At 38.4% G+C, this 18,977-nt stretch overlaps 2 protein-coding genes across 3 annotated transcripts; one reads left to right on the forward strand and one right to left on the reverse strand.

Annotated features, from left to right (window-relative positions):
* Nucleotides 1-1,358: 1,358 nt before the first annotated feature.
* Nucleotides 1,359-7,234, reverse strand: ccdc32 (coiled-coil domain containing 32). Its single transcript, XM_038286189.1, has 4 exons — nt 7,083-7,234; nt 6,660-6,915; nt 4,516-4,669; nt 1,359-2,401 (listed from the first exon to the last, which is right to left on the reverse strand). Exons 2-4 carry the CDS (start codon nt 6,895-6,897, stop codon nt 2,212-2,214), a joined length of 582 nt encoding a protein of 193 aa, XP_038142117.1. The 5' UTR covers nt 6,898-6,915; nt 7,083-7,234; the 3' UTR covers nt 1,359-2,211.
* An 819-nt stretch (nt 7,235-8,053) lies between these two features.
* pcmtl (l-isoaspartyl protein carboxyl methyltransferase, like) lies at nt 8,054-18,977 on the forward strand. 2 transcript variants are annotated; one of them, XM_038286197.1, is made up of 9 exons: nt 8,054-8,178; nt 8,462-8,591; nt 10,329-10,433; nt 16,688-16,719; nt 16,829-16,933; nt 17,019-17,139; nt 17,232-17,317; nt 18,367-18,536; nt 18,620-18,977. In XM_038286197.1, exons 2-9 carry the CDS (start codon nt 8,474-8,476, stop codon nt 18,630-18,632), a joined length of 750 nt encoding a protein of 249 aa, XP_038142125.1. In that variant the 5' UTR covers nt 8,054-8,178; nt 8,462-8,473; the 3' UTR covers nt 18,633-18,977. The 2 variants fall into 2 exon arrangements, with proteins under 2 accessions (XP_038142125.1, XP_038142124.1); XM_038286196.1 differs by having other exon boundaries at nt 18,656-18,977.

Here is an 18,977-nt window from a genome sequence, read left to right on the forward strand (position 1 = left end):
TTTTAAAGGGCATGAGTCCAGTAACTCTAAGATTAATAGATCTGCTTGAGACCCTCAGACGGGCCCTGGGATGGCTAATTGGGAGAACCTGGTCAATGCCTTGTGGAACTGACTTAATTTTGGGCCCCAAGGGCCGTTTATTTGTTTATTTTTGAATAATTCAGTGTTTTACCAGGAGTGGATCAAGTGTGCTAGTACCACCATCACTGGGCTCCCTCCGCCTACACTGGCAGCTTTAATTCTCTGTGCACCCTGACGTAACACATAGATGATTGCGCTCAAATGCTCAATGGTGTCTTTAAGTTGGAGAGTAAAAGGAGCAATGACGGCATGAAGAAAACCACAATTAAAGAGGAAAGCTATGGAAATGAGCTCGAGGTCTGATACGTTCAAAGACATCGATAAAATAGGTAGGGCAGGATGTTGAACTTTGCATGCAAATCACTGAACATGTTAATTATTAAGTCTTTCATTGTGTGGTGTTGTGGCACATAATTTAAAGGTTACCAAACCAACTTGATTATTACCATAGAGAGCGTTCTGCTCTCTATGGTTTCTACTGCTGTCGCACTGTGTGGTGTGGAGGCTGCAGCGCCTCAGACTAGAAGAACATAAGAAGAGTGGTGAGAACAGCAGAGAAGATCATAGGGGCTTCTCTTCCCTCCATAAAGACATTTCATCCCAGCACTCCGTGTCCGAGCCCGAAACATTATCAATGACCCCAGAGACTGTTCTATAACTATAGTTTTTTATTCATTGACTGTGCAATATTCTGTGCAATATGCTGAATGTGCAATATATGTACGGTAAATAGAATAGTCATACCACTACCTCACCGTTGTTCCATACCTACTACACTTTAACGTAAAAGTAAATCCACCTGTATATAAGCCATCCGGATTGTACATATTTTTATTTCTTGATTTTTTTATTTATTATTTTTATTTTGTTTTTCATTGTGTGCGATACATATACACTTGCACCTTAATCCTTATTTATCTTAATATACTGTATATAATTGGATATACTGTATATATATATTGTTTATTCTTCATGCACCTTCTTCTTTAACTTCTATGCCAATATGTGACGAGTGAATTTCTCCGCTGTAAGATCAATAAAGCTCATCTAATCAAATCTAATTCTCTCTGTTGCCCTCTGGGAAGAGGGTTCGCATTATCTGCTGCAGGTCCAGCAGCTTCTGTAACAGCTTTTTCCCCGCTTCCTGTTGACCTAACTTGATCCGCCTGTTGAACTGTTGAAACTCTAATCAAGATTCTGAAGCACACTTGAAAACATATTTCCACCACCAACGTGACTTTTTTTCACAATCCCTTTAAATAGAACACAACTCACTGTTTTACTGCATTTTGCACCATATCTATTTATTTTGCACTGCACCTAACCTTTCAATATCAATGCATGTTGCACCACATCTCTCGTAATCTGTTTACATTCCGATCACTGCTGAACTTTGTAAATGGTAATGTTCATTTCACTGCTTTAAGGTGCTCATTCACTGTTGAAAAGCTGTTTGCATCGAAGTTTTGTTTTGTATACACCGTGTATTCAATATGACAATAAAGTTTGTCTAAGTCCAAGTGGTCACATAAGTCGGCTATGGCTCCCAAGAAAGTTAAGAAAGGTAGTCTATAACACTGGATAAAAAAATACAGACTAAAACAACACTGATATTAACAGTTACTAACAGGCTTGCTAAGTTACATCACATTTTATTTATATTTAAATGTATGCAAGAATTATGGCAGCAATCAGAATTAGGGTTTTATTTAAATGAGAGTAAACTTGGACTCAAAATAAAAGGAAAACATTAAGGATTTGCAGAGTATCTAAGAATGACTCACATTATTCAGCGGATATTAACATTTACAAAAAGAAACATCTGGTTTGCATTGTATGGCAATATTTACAGCTTCTTCTATTCCAACTATTAAGGTTTTCTCATTCAAGCAAAGCTGAGAATCACGTGAGACTTGATGCCAGATCTGTTGTTACGAAAAACTAAAGGTATAATATTACACAACAGCATTTTCTATGTGTAAATTATAAATATTTAAGACAGAAACATGAACTCTGGCGGTTAAAGGAAGAAACAGTTTTAACGTCACAGCTCAGAAACAAGGTGAAATGAAAAACAACTTTACAGATTACTTGGCAGATTAACAATTTAGGATGGGATATTTTTTACATTTATTTCTCTGGGGAGCTTGGATCGTCTTCCTCTGAGTTGTGTTCTTCTCCTTCTGTCTCCTCTTGGTTTAGTGTGTGATCTGCTCCTGTTGAAGGTGAACTCTGGGACGGCCTTAGGAGATACTCCAGCTCCTCCGCACTGATGGCCACCTTCTCTGGGATCAACCACCTCTTCAAGTGTTCCAGAGCACTAAATAGAACAGCAATTAATTGTTTATTTTGTCAACATCCACCCCCACTTAACATACATATTTTTATAATAAAATCTTTAGTACGTTTTTTTGTGTATAAAATGTCTTAGAAGAGAAAAATCTAATAAGCTGTTTTTCTACCATTTTAGTGAAATAAGATCAAGTAGACAGTGAACGTGTTTGTGCAAATTGGACAATGATGAGAAAATTAAAGGTGTTAATCATTTTTATTCAAACACAATAGTTTTTCCCCAGTTTTGGGTTTTAATCGGGTTGGAAGTTATATGTTCAACCAATCTTTTGGTTAAACCCACCTATCTAAATTTTTTGTGTTTTCACCAATCTATATTTATACTAGGGCAAACCAATACAAATTAGTCACATTAGCCAAAATACTTGTGTTTTATTGCAACTTTTAAAGGTCTAAGGGGGGCTTTGAACCAACAACCCTGGGATTGGAAGTTAAACTCTTACATCTAATGCCACTAGGAATAACCCCTCCTCAGATTTTGATCATTACATTGTTCAATCTAACCAAACTAGTTTTAACCAAGTAGATTGGTTGGAAAAACAACCAATCTATTATTAGAATAAATCCAAACTCTATCCAACTGTCCTACAAACTCCCACATCTTGACTGAACACAGAGGCTCTTTAAATGTTCTGGGCGAGCTGAACCACTTCCTGAAGCGGTCACCTGGTATGGTGGCTAGTGAGGCTTCGGACATCATCTATTTTGGCTCCTCCCCCAAATGAAGCAAGCCTCGATACGCGCCTCACGGAAACGCCCCCTCCAGTATTCGACTCATGCCTCGGCTCATCTCATAACATCACTACTTCAAAGGTTTGTTAGCGTCATGAGGAGCAAGAAACACAGCACAGGTTAGAGAGAGAGAGAGAGTTATGGAGAATAATATCAAATGCTTTGGAAACTGAAAGGCCTCGCAAGGAGAACATTAAATCAAATGAGCAGCCAGGAGAGCCATGGTAACTGAGGAGCTGCTGTGATTCACAGGTCTGGTGGGAAATACAACTACCGATCGCACCGATCACTAATCTGGCCTTCCAGGAAAATTGGAAAAAACAAAGATTGCTAAAAACCTAAATATAAAAAAAATTATTATTATTTTGAGATTAGATATACCGTAATTTTCGGACTATAAGCAGTGACTTTTTCCCCATTTTTCGACCTTGCGGCTTATATAACAATGCTGTTTATCTATGGACTTTTACAGCTAACGGCAACTAGGGTAATACCTAAATCTATGGATTTTACCATCCACCATGTTGACGTCACATTTGCTTCAACACGCAAGTACGGTAGCCATGCGTGGGGGAATGTGGAGGTCCTCTGGAAGCAGACTTCTACCGCAAGTGGTACGAGACAGAACGACAGCAAGAAAGACGGACTTAAACATAAAAAACCTGCGGCTTATAGTCCGGTGCGGCTTGTTTATATGTACAAATCATGCAATTTAGCTTCTGCGGCTTATATTCAGGTGCGGCTTATAGTCCTTGTGAGGCACGACAAACCTGTAGAAGGAGGTGCTCTGGACAGATATGACCTGACCTGACCTTAACATCTACATCCAAGCCAATGCATGTGAAGGACAACTATCACTCTGAACATACCGATTCCACAGTGCAACACGGCAGAGGCAGCATCATGGAATAGAGATGCTCGTCTTCAGCATGGACAGAGAAGATGGTCCGAGTGCATGAGGAGATTCATGGAGCTAAATAAAAATAAAAAGGCTGGAAAAGACTTAACCTTAAGAGGAGGTTCACCTCCCTGGAGGAGAACAACCCTGAACATCCAGTCTGAGCTACTGGCTCATGCTCAGGAGGTTTAGATCAATTCTTACTCATGTGCTGACTATGGCCCAATCAAAGCACAGAATAAAATGTTACTAGATGAGGAAAGTTTCAGAGGCATTCATGTTTTATAAGGCATTGTCTGTGAGGCCAACAGCTTCCTAGGTAAGCCACCCGGATTACTTTTAAATTGAGTTTTTCTCAAAACACTTGACTGTAACATTCAACAAAAAAGTGAGGTATTCTGGAGATACAGAGATTCAAACACGTGGAATAATGCCAAACTCCTATATCCTACCTCTCATCCATGTCATCACTTTGGAAGAGCTCAGAGGTCTGGGCATCATGCAGAAATCGATCCCAGAATTCTTTCCGAGCTTGAGACAACGAGCGCAGCATGTCTCTGGACGTGACATCGCTGGACTGACCCTTTAGCTTTTTCAGGCGGTTTTCTGTGTGAAAATGTAGACAAAATGTATGTTTTTACATCTTGAATCAAGTCTTTGAGACTCCAGTGAACATCAGTGAAAATAACGATCTAATAATGGAGAAAATATTCAGCATTTGTTTTTTCTTTAACTTCTTTAGATATGGACGAAAAAATTTAAATTTTCCAAGTAGTTTTACCTACTTCATGTTGCCAAGAAGGCTCTATTCAATTTAAAGGCTGCTATTAAATGTTAAAGTATTTGTTTCTAAGGTAACAAATCTGAACATCATGTTTGATAGAATAAGATATCTTTAGTTGAACATGTTAGAAATATGAACACTCCTCCCGTTAAACTCAACAAGTGTTCACATCCCTGCTGGTTCTGCAGTCTTTTATTTCCCATGAATCAGGGGTCTCCAACTCGCTGCCCGTGGCACCAAGGGGCTCTCAATGACCACATGGGGGGCCGTTTGCATCTTCTGGCTAAGCTTTGGTAGTATTCTATTTTGTTGCTGTTCTTTAATAGTAATTTTTAGAGCATTTCATCATATTAATCATATAGAGCGGGGGCCTGCGACCCCTAGGGGGCCCACAGAGGTACTGCTGATGAGTGAAAGACATCTTCTGGCTCCATTTATCTGTTTACTACAGAATGTTGAATTCGTGATAATGCGTATTTAAAGACATTTCAATTAGATGAAAAAATTTCAGGGAGGAATATAAAAAAAAGTTGAATAAACCAAAACTTTTGCGACCCCCATGCAGTACCTCCGTGGACCCCCTAGGTGTCATGGACCCCTCTTAAAGACCTACAATCTAGACTATTAATAACAGGAGGTGAAAAGCAGCTCCTGACTAAACGAGGGTGTGGTGATGTCACGAGTATGCTTCTGTTCCAATTGACCCAGATTTATTCTGCGTGCTCCCGTTCTCCCCAAGTCCATACTTTTCTGTGTTCTTCTTAAGAACATACTTGGCGATGAAACAAGTCCATAATCCCGTTCTTATGAACTGAGAAACGGCCAACAATTCGCTCTCCAACTACACACTTGTAACGGTCACCAATAATCTGTGAGATTCTTATGTCAACCGTTGCGTATATTAGCTGCGACATATGAATCAAGATGCTACGACCAAAAAAATTTGATTGACAGATGACCGTTGATATATGATCGGTCGAATTTAGGTTTTCAGGCTGATGTATAACCAACTGGCCTGCATAGGATAATGAAAAAACCCCACAGATTTTAAGACAGGATTTCTTTTTAAATAGAAATATCCTAAATTTTGGGACAATATTGTCTGATGAGTACATTTAAGGCCAATTTATGCTTCTGACGCATAGCCTCTGCAACCGTCAAATCTGTCTCTGTATGCGACCACTCCCCCGCGTAGAGGTTCTGCAACCATCATTGTGCACCTCAAAAAACCTGACTATACTTCGGACAGTCGCAAATCTATGCAGACCTCGAGCGGAAGTGCGCAGACAAAAAGCAGCTGTGATTGGTCCTTGGTATGCCTTTGCGGCTGTCTGTGTGGTTGTCCTTTTGGATTCTGTGCCGGAGCGCGCCATTTTTAAAAACCGAGGGTCAAGTACGACGAAAGGTTTCACTCCCGCCGGCGCCGCCGAATTTCTCGTGACCATCCGCCGAAGTTCTCACGAGTTCTCGAACAGGCTCCCCCTTGCGCTTTGGCGGGAAACTGCTGTGCGTCCCTAGAAGTTCCAGACCAACGGTGCAGAAGCATACCAGCAAAACTGGTTTGCGACCCAACCAAAGCGACATTTGATGTGTGCGGTTGCAGAAGTATAATCTGCCCTTTATATACATGTTTAAGCCAGAATGATTTGACATTTAAATATGACTTCCCTACTACTTTACACAAGCTTCAGTCTAAACAGCACATAAATTCTACTTTTTAATCATTATTTTAAATTCAACCTCCACATGAGTTCTTGTTAGTATTTGTAAGGTCTTAATGCTGTTTTAGCTGAAGTGTGCCATAGAAATTACCTAAACTGGCTAAGTAAGACTCAGAGTCGTCCATGGGTGCCCACTGGGCGCTGGGAGAACCGGTGTTGGTCCCATTCACTTGTGCGCTGGCCTGGACTTCAGGGTGGGCTGCTGGATGGAATGAGTCTGTGAAGTCCGGGGTGCTTTCAAGAGCCTGGACTTCCGGCAGACTGGAGCAGATCTTGGACCACAGCTCTCTACTAGACTGAACTTCCTGATCGTCGAAGTCGTCAACCATCCTGGTCCAGTCAGGCCACTAGACAGAGATCAGTATTAGATCAGAACTTCCCTTTAATAAGGGGACCGACGAGTGTAGCTGTTTAGGAGTCTAACCTCCATGGATGCTTTTGCATCTGAGCTGTTCTTCAAACTAATTAGCGCTGCTGCAACATAAATGAAGTAGCGTTAAGGTACGTGTCTTACCTGTAGATATTAAGTGGTTGATGTCTATTTATGATGATTTATAAAGTAAAAAAAAAATGAAGTTTAGCTTTAGCAGCTAACTGTGCCGTCCAACCGATTCTTTAAATCACAGGTAGAATCTGATTGGCCGTCACAGCCGTCAATCAAATGTTCTTGGGATTTCATTGGAGAATTACACATTACGTAAAACAAACGTTCGAACAACCCGAGGTTCCAGCTCGTACGTCAATATCTCCGCCATATTGGGAGAGTCAATTGTAATATTTACGTGTTTACATTTTCAAGAGGTTAACATTCACTTAATGGCGGTGAGAAATCAGAAGCTAAATGCATTTTGTTGCTCTAAACATACATTAAAACGAAAATAAAAACCTTTACCTTCTTTATCCTTTAAACACCTGCATTTCATACAGACAATGCAACCATGCAATGGAGCTTTACATCAGAATAACTGAACATATCACCATCTAAACATCGGTAGAGTAAACCATACATCTAGAAATGTTTTTTTTTTTTTTTACTGTTAGTAAAAAACAACCATTACCAAGTAGGGCAAGTGATAATAGACACAGAAAAGCAGAAAAATAAAAGCAGAAAAATAGTTCATAAAATTAAAAGTGCAAAGCTGTGCAATGTTCAATAGTCTAAGGCTGTTTCTTAAGTTGGTCTAACATTAACCATCTTTTTATTAAATACCGATTTTAATTGATTTAGAATTATTTTTGAAGAAAATAAGATAAAACTAAATACAACGCTGATTTGATTATTTAGGTAAATATAGGCTGATTTTTACACCATGCATTTTTCTGTTAGTTGCATAATTTATTTTAGTTATCTTTACTCCAAAAAAAAATATGATTATATTATTATTATTACAACAGAAAACCAAAGTTCCAAGCGGACCTCTGAGCGTGAAGGTTGCCACTCACAACATGGTAGACGATGCAATATATCGCTTTTCTATTGGGTAATACAGCCAGTAAGGCGGACGCCTGTGTGCTTCTAACTGCAGCTCCTATTGGATAAAGGCTTCATCACGTCAGATCACTGTCAGGAAGTGCGTCTCACTTTAAAGTGACGGTGACCAACTTCCAAGGTAAACAATTGTTCATACCTAATTTACTTACAATACACCTTAAACTTAACGGAACATATTATTTCCTTAATACTACTGTCATTCCACAATTTTGCATTTTGCTGTAAAGTTTAGCTCTAATTTAATCGCTCGCTAGCAGTCAGTTGCATTAAGGTTGTATTAATGTTCTTTGGTTTAGGCTGACTGAGAATACCGCAAACACACTGTTTCTGCACCTTCTTTATTGGTGCTTTCAGTGAGTAAAGCTGTGTGACTGCAGCAGTTTCCAAATGTATTCGTGCAGGAGATCTGGGAGATGAAAGCTGTCCTGCGTTTGGCAGCAGTGGCGGTCCCGATGGGTGTCCTGCTGTCCCGCACCATGGCGTGGATGTCAAGCGGAAAAACGCACCAAGACCTCATCAGTAGACTCAGAGGTAAAGGATCGATGGGGTTAGAGAAGGAACGAAGGCAAAACGATGAGAAGTCTGTGCGTCGTTTCTCTTTCTCTCTGATATACGGTATATATATATATATATATATATATATATATATATATCACACACACTATCGTTCAAAAGTTTGGGGCCACATTGAAATGTCCTCATTTTTTAAGGAAAAGCACTGTACTTTTCAATGAAGATAACTTTAAACTAGGCTTAACTTTAAAGAAATACTATACATTGCTATTGTGGTAAATGACAATTCTAGCTGCAAATGTCTGGTTTTTGGTGCAATATCTACATAGGTGTATATAGGCCCATTTCCAGCACCTATCACTCCAGTGTTCAAATGGTACAATTTGTTTGCTCATTGGCTCAGAAGGCTAATTGATGATTAGAAAACCCTTGTGCAATCATGTTCACACATCTGAAAACAGTTTAGCTCGTTACAGAAGCTACAAAACTGAACTTCCTTTGAGCAGATTGAGTTTCTGGAGCATCACATTTGTGGGGTCAATTAAACGCTCAAAATGGCCAGAAAAAGAGAACTTTCATCTGAAACTCGACAGTCTATTCTTGTTCTTAGAAATGAAGGCTATTCCATGCAAGAGATTGCTAAGGAACTGAAGATTTCCTACAACAGTGTGTACTACTCCCTTCAGAGGACAGCACAAACAGGCTACTGTGGGTACTATTTAATGAAGATGCCAGTTGGGGACCTGTGAGGCGTCTGTTTCTCAAACTAGAGACTCTAATGTCCTTATCTTCTTGCTCAGTTGTGCAACGCGGCCTCCCACTTCTTTTTCTACTCTGGTTACAGCCTGCCTATTACTGGAGTTGTGACCAGTCCATTTTTACATTTCTTCATTGAGAAATATATTTACTAGTTCTATAGATTTCTGTGTGTTTTATCATTTATTTTTCTTTTTTAAAACGATAATAACAAAATTGCTTGGTGAAAAGAATTTACACTCCACAAACATCTGCCGTTAAAAATGTATCTGTGTACAAGAAGAATTTCTTGAGGTAAAAGCTAAATATTGTGTTGATTTCTAGAAAAGTCTCAAAATATTTTAATAACCAGACACACAAATACAGTAATCCTATCAGAAACAAAAATAAACAAAAATAATTTAGATGTATTTTTAATTATTATAGAATTATTTTAATTATTATAACATTATTATAACATTTTGGTTATATAATTTAGAGCAAATACTGATGCTATATCCTTTAACCTCAGGTCCTACTATGTATGCAGAAATAGGTACATTTTTTTAAGCTATGTACATTATTGGTACGTTAAAAATAATAAAAGTTAGTTGAATTCAAATTAATTTCTTGTTTCAAAGCTATGTCCTGTTTTGTAAGGTGTCAATGAATTACATCTTTACTTAAGTAGCCCTCATGAATACCTCCCATTTTAGCACATGAAGAAAATTCTATCATAATTAACAGTCAAATTAATAATCTGAGGTCCTGTAAATTCTCTTCGTGCACTTTATTACAATAATTTATTACTCAACAGATGTAATTGATGAAGAAATTAGGATATAATTGGTACAAAGTAAGCAAATTGTTGCAAGCCTGAGCAGGGATTGAACCTGCATCCTCGGAGTTCCTCAAGGGTGCTTTGTTTCCTCTTTACAGGAAAACACTACTATTGTTATACATGCTGCTGTTTCAACCTTTCCTATTTTCCTGTTTGCTTTCCTATTGTCTCACCTTCAGATCACAGGGTAATCAAGATCGACAGAGTATTCGATGCAATGCTGGCCACTGACAGAGGACTTTACTCCAAGGACTACCCTTATGCAGACTCTCCACAGACAATAGGTAATCGCTTTGCTTTAACTTTGTTAAATACACAGGTCCATCTCAGTAAATTATAAATTAATATAAAATTTATTTTTATGACCAAGTTAAATCTAAAACTCATAACATATTCAGTCATTTTAAGTCTTTGTTCACCTTGGAATGTATGTGGCTCATCGTGAGGGGTCATTGAGAAAGTTTTCAGGTTAATCTGAATGTGATATGTGTGCATGAATCGTGCAAATCAGTGGTGGTTCTAGGGTATATTTGCAAGGGGGACCAGGGGGGTGCCAGTGTTTTTTCATGGTGGTCCAGAACAAAGGAATAACTAAACAAACCTGGGAAGAGTTCCTCATTTAGTAGATTTATTGAGCTACGGAGTCAAGGTTGCAGACTAACAAATGAAATATTTGATCCTATCTTTGTACGACTAAAACTTCAAGCTAACTGCATTTTCTAATTACTGTTGAAGTTAACTGTAAAAGCAAAATAGTAAATATGGTCAAATTGTCCTTAATTTGAGCATTTAATGATGATATGAAAAAGGAATGAGTAATCTTGCTCTTAAAAATAAGATAAATACTTTTTTAATGGAGTTGTTTTGTTTGTTTTTTCTTATTTTAAACATATATAATCTCTATTGGCAAATTCTCTAACTTGCATGTTAAAATCAAGGGAAACTAAAATTATAAAAAAAAAAAATGCACTTAATTATATTTACATTTTTTAGTTTATGTTTTCAATACATGGGAGATAGATGGGGCTGGGAGCAGTTCTACAGGGGCACTGGCACCTGTTGGCCCCCATCTAAACCTGCCCATGTTGCAAATCTGTGGGTGAATGACGTGAGCAATACTCTTTAAGAGGACAGTTTCAACAGAAAATGTGTCACATGAGTTTGTCAAGTTTGATAATTATGTCTTAAAGATTATTTAAAACCTCAAATTTAGATTCTCATAAATTTTAACTGTTACACAAGTTCAATTAGAAAAAAAAAACTACTGGATTAATTGCTGTCTCTAATTTATCCAGAGTTATGAGCATTATTTTGTTATTTGTCTTGTGATGGTTTGGGAGTCTTTCCAGGTGTACCCTTCCTATTGACCACTAAAGATAGCTGCTAGCCCCCCAATAACCCGGCAATAATTCAGTTCAGTTTATTTCTATAGCGCCAATTCACAACACATGTCATCTGAAGGCACTTTACAGTTCACCAGATGATACAGTCAAATTGATTCAAAGTTTTCTAGCTAAGCAAAACCAGTTGATTGCATTGACTCATTGACTCAAATACAATCCCTCACACTAAGCATGCTTGTAGCGACAGTGGAGAGGAAAAACTCCCTTTGAACAGGAAGAAACCTCCAGCAGAACCAGGCTCAGTGTGAGCGGCCATCTGCCGAGACCGACTGGGGTTCAAGGAGACAGAAGCAGAGATACAAAAAGCAGCTGTAAAAGGCGGCCCCGTCCAGGAAACACACAGCCAGATGAGCTCTGAGTCAACTTCCATGTCAGAGGATGAAGAGAGCACATCCAGCCAGTCACAGTCAGAGAAACAGGACCACACTGGAAAACAGCCAGATCTCCAACATCTATAAACAAAGGTGTTGATGGAAGCAGCACAGCTGATATTTCTCCCCAGCACTGAGTCACAGCCAAACCGGAACAGACGAGGCAAAGCTACTATGAGAAAAAGCAGAGGTAGCAGAAGGTTGGAGATCGAACTAACAGATTCCGCAGATTGGGAGAATAGAGATAGAATGAAGCAGAATAATGAAACAGGGGTCCCTATGTCCTCCATAAATCTAAGCCTATAGCTTATATAGCTAATAACAAATGGGTTTAGACAAAGATGGGCGGAGCATTTAGTTATGCAAAAATACATACGTTTAGTGAATACAGAGAAGAGAAACAAGCACACCCTAGAGAGAAGAATGTATCTAAATGCATTTGCTTAAAATGCTTGTGAGGCAGGACATGAGTGTGACACACATGCTTTTGTTTACTGTTTACTTACAAAAATATAATGTGAAAATGAACCACACCAAAAGAGAAAAAAGATAATAATGATATATAATCCACTTTTGGTCTAGACTCTAGACATTTACATAATCTTAGTTTTGTGGAAACGTTTATATTACTAACCAAATCAAAATCAGGTAAAATTATCTCCAGGTTATACGACGCCATCCTGCGGTGTAAAAAGGACAGCACTGTTTATGTTAAAGTGAAATGGGAAAAAGAAGCCAGCCTGTCAATTTCAGAAGAAGATTGGGACCACATCTGTAAGATACCATGGACAATAACAAGATCGAAGGTTTGGCGTGAATTCTGCTGGAAGAATATTATAAGATTTTTCATAACCCCAAAGCAGAAACGATATCAGGGGAGGGGTGATACCTGCTGGAGGTGTGGAAGGGATGGTGCCAATCATTTCCATGTTTGGGACTGCCAAGCCATTCAGCAATATTGGTCTAAAATCCATGATAATTTACAGAACGTATTCTCAGCTAAATTTCCTTTAACTTTTGAATGCATATTTTTATGTAACATCCCGGTAGACAAACTGAACCACAATGATCAGAAACTTCTGTTCATTTTACTGGCCGGGAACAAAAAGGCCCTCACAAGAAAATGGCTTAAACGGGAACCTCCAACAATCTATGACTGGATAAGTGTAGTGAAAGAGATGTATGCACTGGAGAGTCTTTTTCCATCAATGTGCAGAGAGACACTTTCTACAAGATATGGTCAAAGTGGACAGAATATGTCAAACCTGTTATACCTGAGTTTTCTTTATAAACCTTGCTGTCATTCAGATTTATGGTCTAATTTGATTTGTGCTGTCAATTATTAGTTGATATTCAGGCTGCCCTGCCACTCCCAGTTAAGTTTTTTTTATTTTTATTTTTTTCTCTTGTTAAAATTAGAAAACAGAGAAAGCATGTAAAAATATGAACATAACCAGTATATGTATATAATTGTATTGTAATGCGCTTTCTCAATAAAAATGTTAACATAAAAAATAAAAAAATACTAAGCATTAACAGAGTCCTGCACATGGACAGTCATTAGCTGTTTGCTCTACCAAAGGGATGGGGAGCAGGTCCACGTCTATCATACAGGGGACCTGGGTTCGAAGCCTGGGCCTATTCAGGATAGGGTCCCTGCCAAGTCCATCTTCAATTTTTAAGGACTTTCTGTGGCGACACCTGCATCAGGGATTGATTTTTATGAACTACTTTTTGAGTTTTTTACAGCACTAGTGGCTTGTTTTTTCCTGTTTTTTCAGGTAGATTTTAGGCTGACAGGAAAGGGGAGTGTGAGAGAGGGGGTCGATTCGAACCCGGGTCAGCCGCATCGGGGACTAAGGCCTTAGTCCATGGGTCATGCGCACTAACCACTGCGCCACCAAAGCACACCCCTACTTTTTTTCAAGAAACTGGATTTTATGTTTTGATTAGCTGTGAGCCAATATAACTGGAATGGCCTGAAATGAATAAGCATTCGTTCTAACCTAATGTCTGTGCAAATAAGAAAACACACACCTACGGCGTAGTGGGGCCAGACTTAAAAAAAGAAAAAAAAAATATGGGACAACTAGGATGCTTATGAGAAACTAAGCTGGACAGACGCAGCTTTATCCGCTCTATGCTTCTTTTGCCGACTCACTTTTACGATGTTGCTTTACTTAGCGTTCCCTTCATGGAACTGAAAAAAAACCTTTGAGAGACTTCACAAAAAGTTCTCTGAGATTCACCTTTAACTGCCTCAGTTATAAACCCCTCCATAGTTTCATACATTTGAAAGTAGTTTTTCTTATATTTTGTATTAAAATACTTCACTGTTTAGTTTTAAGAGCATAATGCGTAGGTTGGTCCTGATGCAGGCTTCTGGTGGAGCTCTGGGACAATTACTGCAGCTCTGCTTTCTTTGCATTGGTTCTTTTGCAACTCGGCCAAGACAAATGTGGGACGGGAATGAAAAGTGCAGCACCATCCTGCAAAAATTGAGACATCTAGTCAACCTACCGGTGCCCTTATGAATGGCAATCTATCTGTTTAATGCCCAAACGTATGCCTTACTAAAATAAAATGTACATATTATCCCACTCCACCTGTAAGTACATTGAATTTTAAATTACTGAGCAGTTTTTTAAAGAAAAAAATTTGGTTTTTAAATGGACAATAATTATAGCAGGACTTACATATTTTCCTCTGTTGCACAAACGATACAAAACACTCAGCTGCTTTCCAGAAACTAAACATATCATTAAGACAAGGGAAACTTGGCATCATTATTTTGTGTTAATGAACCCTGCACCCCAAGTCACTACAGTGGTCTGCAAAAGTTTGGGCAACCTTGTTAATTTCCATGATTTTCCTTCATAAATCGTTGGTTCTTAGGATAAAAAAAATCAGTTAAATATATCATATATGAGACAAACACAGTGATATTTGAGAAGTGAAACGAAGTTTATACCATTTACAGGAAGTGTGCAATAATTGTTTAAACAAAATTAGGCATGTGCATAGATTTGGGCACCCCAATAAAAAAAAAAAAAACTCAATATTTAGTAGATCCCCCTTTTGCAGAAATAAGCTTCTAAACGCTTCCTATGAGAGTCTGGATTCTGGTTGGAGGTATTTTGGACCATTCCTGTTTACAAAACACCTCTAATTCATTCAGGTTTGATGGTTTCCGAGCATGGACAGCTCTCTTTACTGTAGGTCCCACCACAGATTTTCAATAATATTCAGGTCTGGGGACTGAGATGGCCATTCCAGAAAGTTGTACTTGTTCCTCTGCATGAATGCCTTAGTAGATTTTGAGCAGTGTTTAGGGTCATTGTCCTGTTGAAAGATCCAGCCCCGGCGCAGCTTCAGCCTTGTCACTGATTCCTGGATATTGGTCTCCAGAATCTGTTGATATTTGGTGGAATCCATGCGCCCCTCAACTTTAACAAGATTCCCAGTCCCTGCACTGGCCACACAGGCCCACAGCAGGATGGAACCACCACCAAATTTTACTGTAGGCAGCAGGTGTTTTTCTAGGACTCCTTGATTTTTTTCCTCCATGCATGACGCCCCTTGTTATGTCCAAATAACTCAATTTTAGTTTCATCAGTCCACAGCACCTTATTCCAAAAGGAAGCCGGCTTGTCCAAATGTGCTTTAGCATACCCTGTTTGTGATGTGGACGGAGAAAAGGCTTCCTCCGCATCACTCTTGCGTGCAGCATCTCCTTGTGTAAAGTGCGCGCAATAGTTGTACGATGCACAATGACTCCATCTGCAGCAAGATCATGTTGTATGTCTTTGGTGCTGGCCTGTGGGTTGACTTTGACTGTTCTAACCATTCTTCGCTTCTGTTTATCCGTGATTTTCCTTGGTCTGCCACTTCGAGCCATAACTTGAACTGTGCCTGTGGTCTTCCATTTCCTGACTATGTTCCTAACTGTCGAAACAGACAACTGATATCAGCTTTCGGTATCCTTCCCCTAATTCGTGATGGTGAACACTCTTTGTTTTCAGGTCATGTGACAGTTGTTTTCAGACTCCCATGTCGCTACTCTTCAGAGAAGATTCACAGAGGAGGGAAACTTACAATTGCCCCCCCCCTTAAATACTCTCTCATATATGGGTTCACCTGTGTATGTAGGTCAAGGGTTACTGAGCTTCCCAAACCAATTTTGATTTCCAATAATTGGTTCTAGAGATTTTTAAATCAGTAAAATGACAACAGTGCCCAAATTTATGCACACGCCTAATTTTGTTTAAACAATTATTGCACACTTCCTGTAAATGGTATAAACTTCGTTTCACCTCTCAAATATCACTGTGTTTGTCTCCTATATGATATATTTAACTGATTTTTTTTATCCTAAGAACCAACGATTTATGAAGGAAAATCATGGAAATTAACAAGGTTGCCCAAAGTTTTGCAGACCACTGTATATTCCTATTTCATAATAATCAGTTTGAATTTTACTTTCAGTGTGGGAAAAAAAATAGATATATGGCTTATTTGCCTGCAATGTAAACGGAGACATAGCGTTTTACCAAAACCGCCTGAATCATGCATATGGAATTTTTTAACTTTTTTACACTTTTATTTTTCCTTTTTAATTGTTGCCTTTTGTTAGAAATAAAACAGATTTATTTCTGAAGTTCTAGCTGTGCTTTATGAAGATGAAGTGAAGACTTATTAGTGAAGACATTTGCACCAAACGCTTGAACATTATGCAACACTTGATGATGTGTTTACTTCTTGCAGGCTACAAGGCGACCATCAGTGCTCCACACATGGTAAGACTGACTGAGCTGGACTGGTAGCACCTGAGATACACACAGAGTTAGGAAGTTTGTCATTTCTGGACATGCAAACGTAAAATGAAACGGGTGTTTCTGTTGCCAGCATGCACATGCTCTGGAGCTGCTTAGCGATAAACTAATTGAAGGGGCGTCTGCATTGGATGTCGGCTCAGGAAGCGGCTATCTTACCGCCTGTTTTGCAAGAATGGTATGTTTGACATATAAACTGCTTAGATGCAGGAAGTTTACAGAATAACTGAAAGTAACAGATATTTTTCTTCTGTGGAGGGTAGACTGGACCTAGCGGTAGGGTGGTTGGCATCGAACACATTGATGAACTTGTTCAGAAGTCGATAAAAAATGTGCAAAGTGACGACCCAGAATTGCTTTCTTCTGGACGAGTAAGATTTGTAGGTGGGTCGGGAAACTTTAATACTTTGCCATTTCTATTAAATTTCCTAATGAAACTGCTTTGCTGCAAGTGTCATAATCCCATCTGTTCACAGTTGGGGATGGAAGACATGGGTATCCAGATGGAGCACCGTATGACGCCATTCATGTTGGTGCAGCTGCAGCTACTGTTCCCAAGAGTGTAAGTTGGATCATATTTAACTATTTTATAATAAATGATTCCCTGACTCAGCCGTAATGTATTTTTTACATTCCTTGTTAATTTTATGTTACATGAATATACATTTAAAACAAGGTATTTCCATACAGTAAAGAAAAACTATTTGATATTTTATTTGATTAACGACTCCTCACTTAGTTTAGTAAGGATTCCAAAAATGTATTGCATTGGCTAAAGATGCAAATAAAAAGAGAAATAACATTTAAAGGAATTTCGATACTACTTTCTAGAAACGTAAATAGCAGGTATTAGTTTCAGATGTTTTTTTTTTTTTTTTTTTTTTTTTTAATCATAGAAATTATTTTTATTATTCTGATAATATGCCTAAAACAGTTCTGGAAGGTGCATTATTCAAGCTCCATTAAAAAAAAGACCATTAATTCCCTCATAGAAATTAATTAGACAATATGCTGATTTACAGAGATTTTTAATTATTTTAAGAGCTATTTATTCATGATTTAAGCCACTAAAATTGAACATTTAGCACAACAGCTGTTTATTAAAGATTTTTATTGTTTCTTTATTTGGATTAAATCAGAGAAATTAAAAAATGGTCAATGAGTGAAATGCTCAGGAATCAGGTGAATGTTGTTTAAATATAGAGAAGGGAATAATAATACTATTACTGTAGATAAAAGTAAAAGATAAAAGATAAAGATAAAGAAGATAAAAATGTGTGTTTTTTTTCACAATGCTCTAATAAAATCAAAGCCTTGTGAAATGACTGTTTCCACTAAAGACATTTGCTAACATTTTAGAGTTTAATGAATCAAAAGTTAACTTATGATGGTTTACTTTAAAAGCTTTAATTTGTAAAAGCACAAACATATAGTCATTAATATATGGATACGTTTGACACATGCGGTGAGAAGTGTTATTGTTTGGCTTATCTGAGAGGGTTTTTTTTATTTAGGGATGTTCTTGGTGATTAAAGATGGAAATAAAATGTGTTTGAAAGATGAAATTTGGGGTGTTTTTTGTTTTAACGCCATTTTTTCCTTTTACAAAAGCTGTTGGAGCAGCTGAAGCCAGGCGGCCGACTTGTTCTCCCTGTGGGCCCTGAAGGTGGTAGTCAGGTGCTGGAGCAATACGATCGACAAAGTGATGGCACCTTCCTGAAGAAGGCGTTGATGGGAGTCATTTACGTCCCCTTGACTGACAAAAGACACCAGTGGCCAGGGTAAGAAAAAAGCCTCTGCTTCAAATTCTGAAACCAACAGTGAGCGATTCACCACCATGTGTAACCCTTTCTTCTTCCCCTAGAGATGAACTCTGATTGCAGTTTGGTTGCTCCTGCAGGAGGTGGCGTTGCTGCTGCATCCCTGGGCTCCAGTAGTTCTCCTCACAGTCTATCTCAGTTCCTGTATTTGCTATCGTTTTCTCCACTGGGTTAGCACCTAGCAACGAAGAAGGAGGATCATGCTCTCTTCACCTGGACAGATTGTTTAAATTAATAAGTGATAGAATAAGAGATCACCATTTTACTGGTTAACCTCCTTGTAAAGTTTTTAAACTGAGCTAATCAGTCACACTGATGTGAAAGAATGGGGTGTATTTATTGTGATGCTTGTTAAACAGTAAACTGTAAATTCTAGAAAAGTGACAAACTCAGAGCATTATA

This window comes from Cyprinodon tularosa, unplaced genomic scaffold, assembly GCF_016077235.1.
Source record: "Cyprinodon tularosa strain WSP-4 unplaced genomic scaffold, ASM1607723v1 ctg222, whole genome shotgun sequence".
NCBI lineage: Eukaryota > Metazoa > Chordata > Actinopteri > Cyprinodontiformes > Cyprinodontidae > Cyprinodon > Cyprinodon tularosa.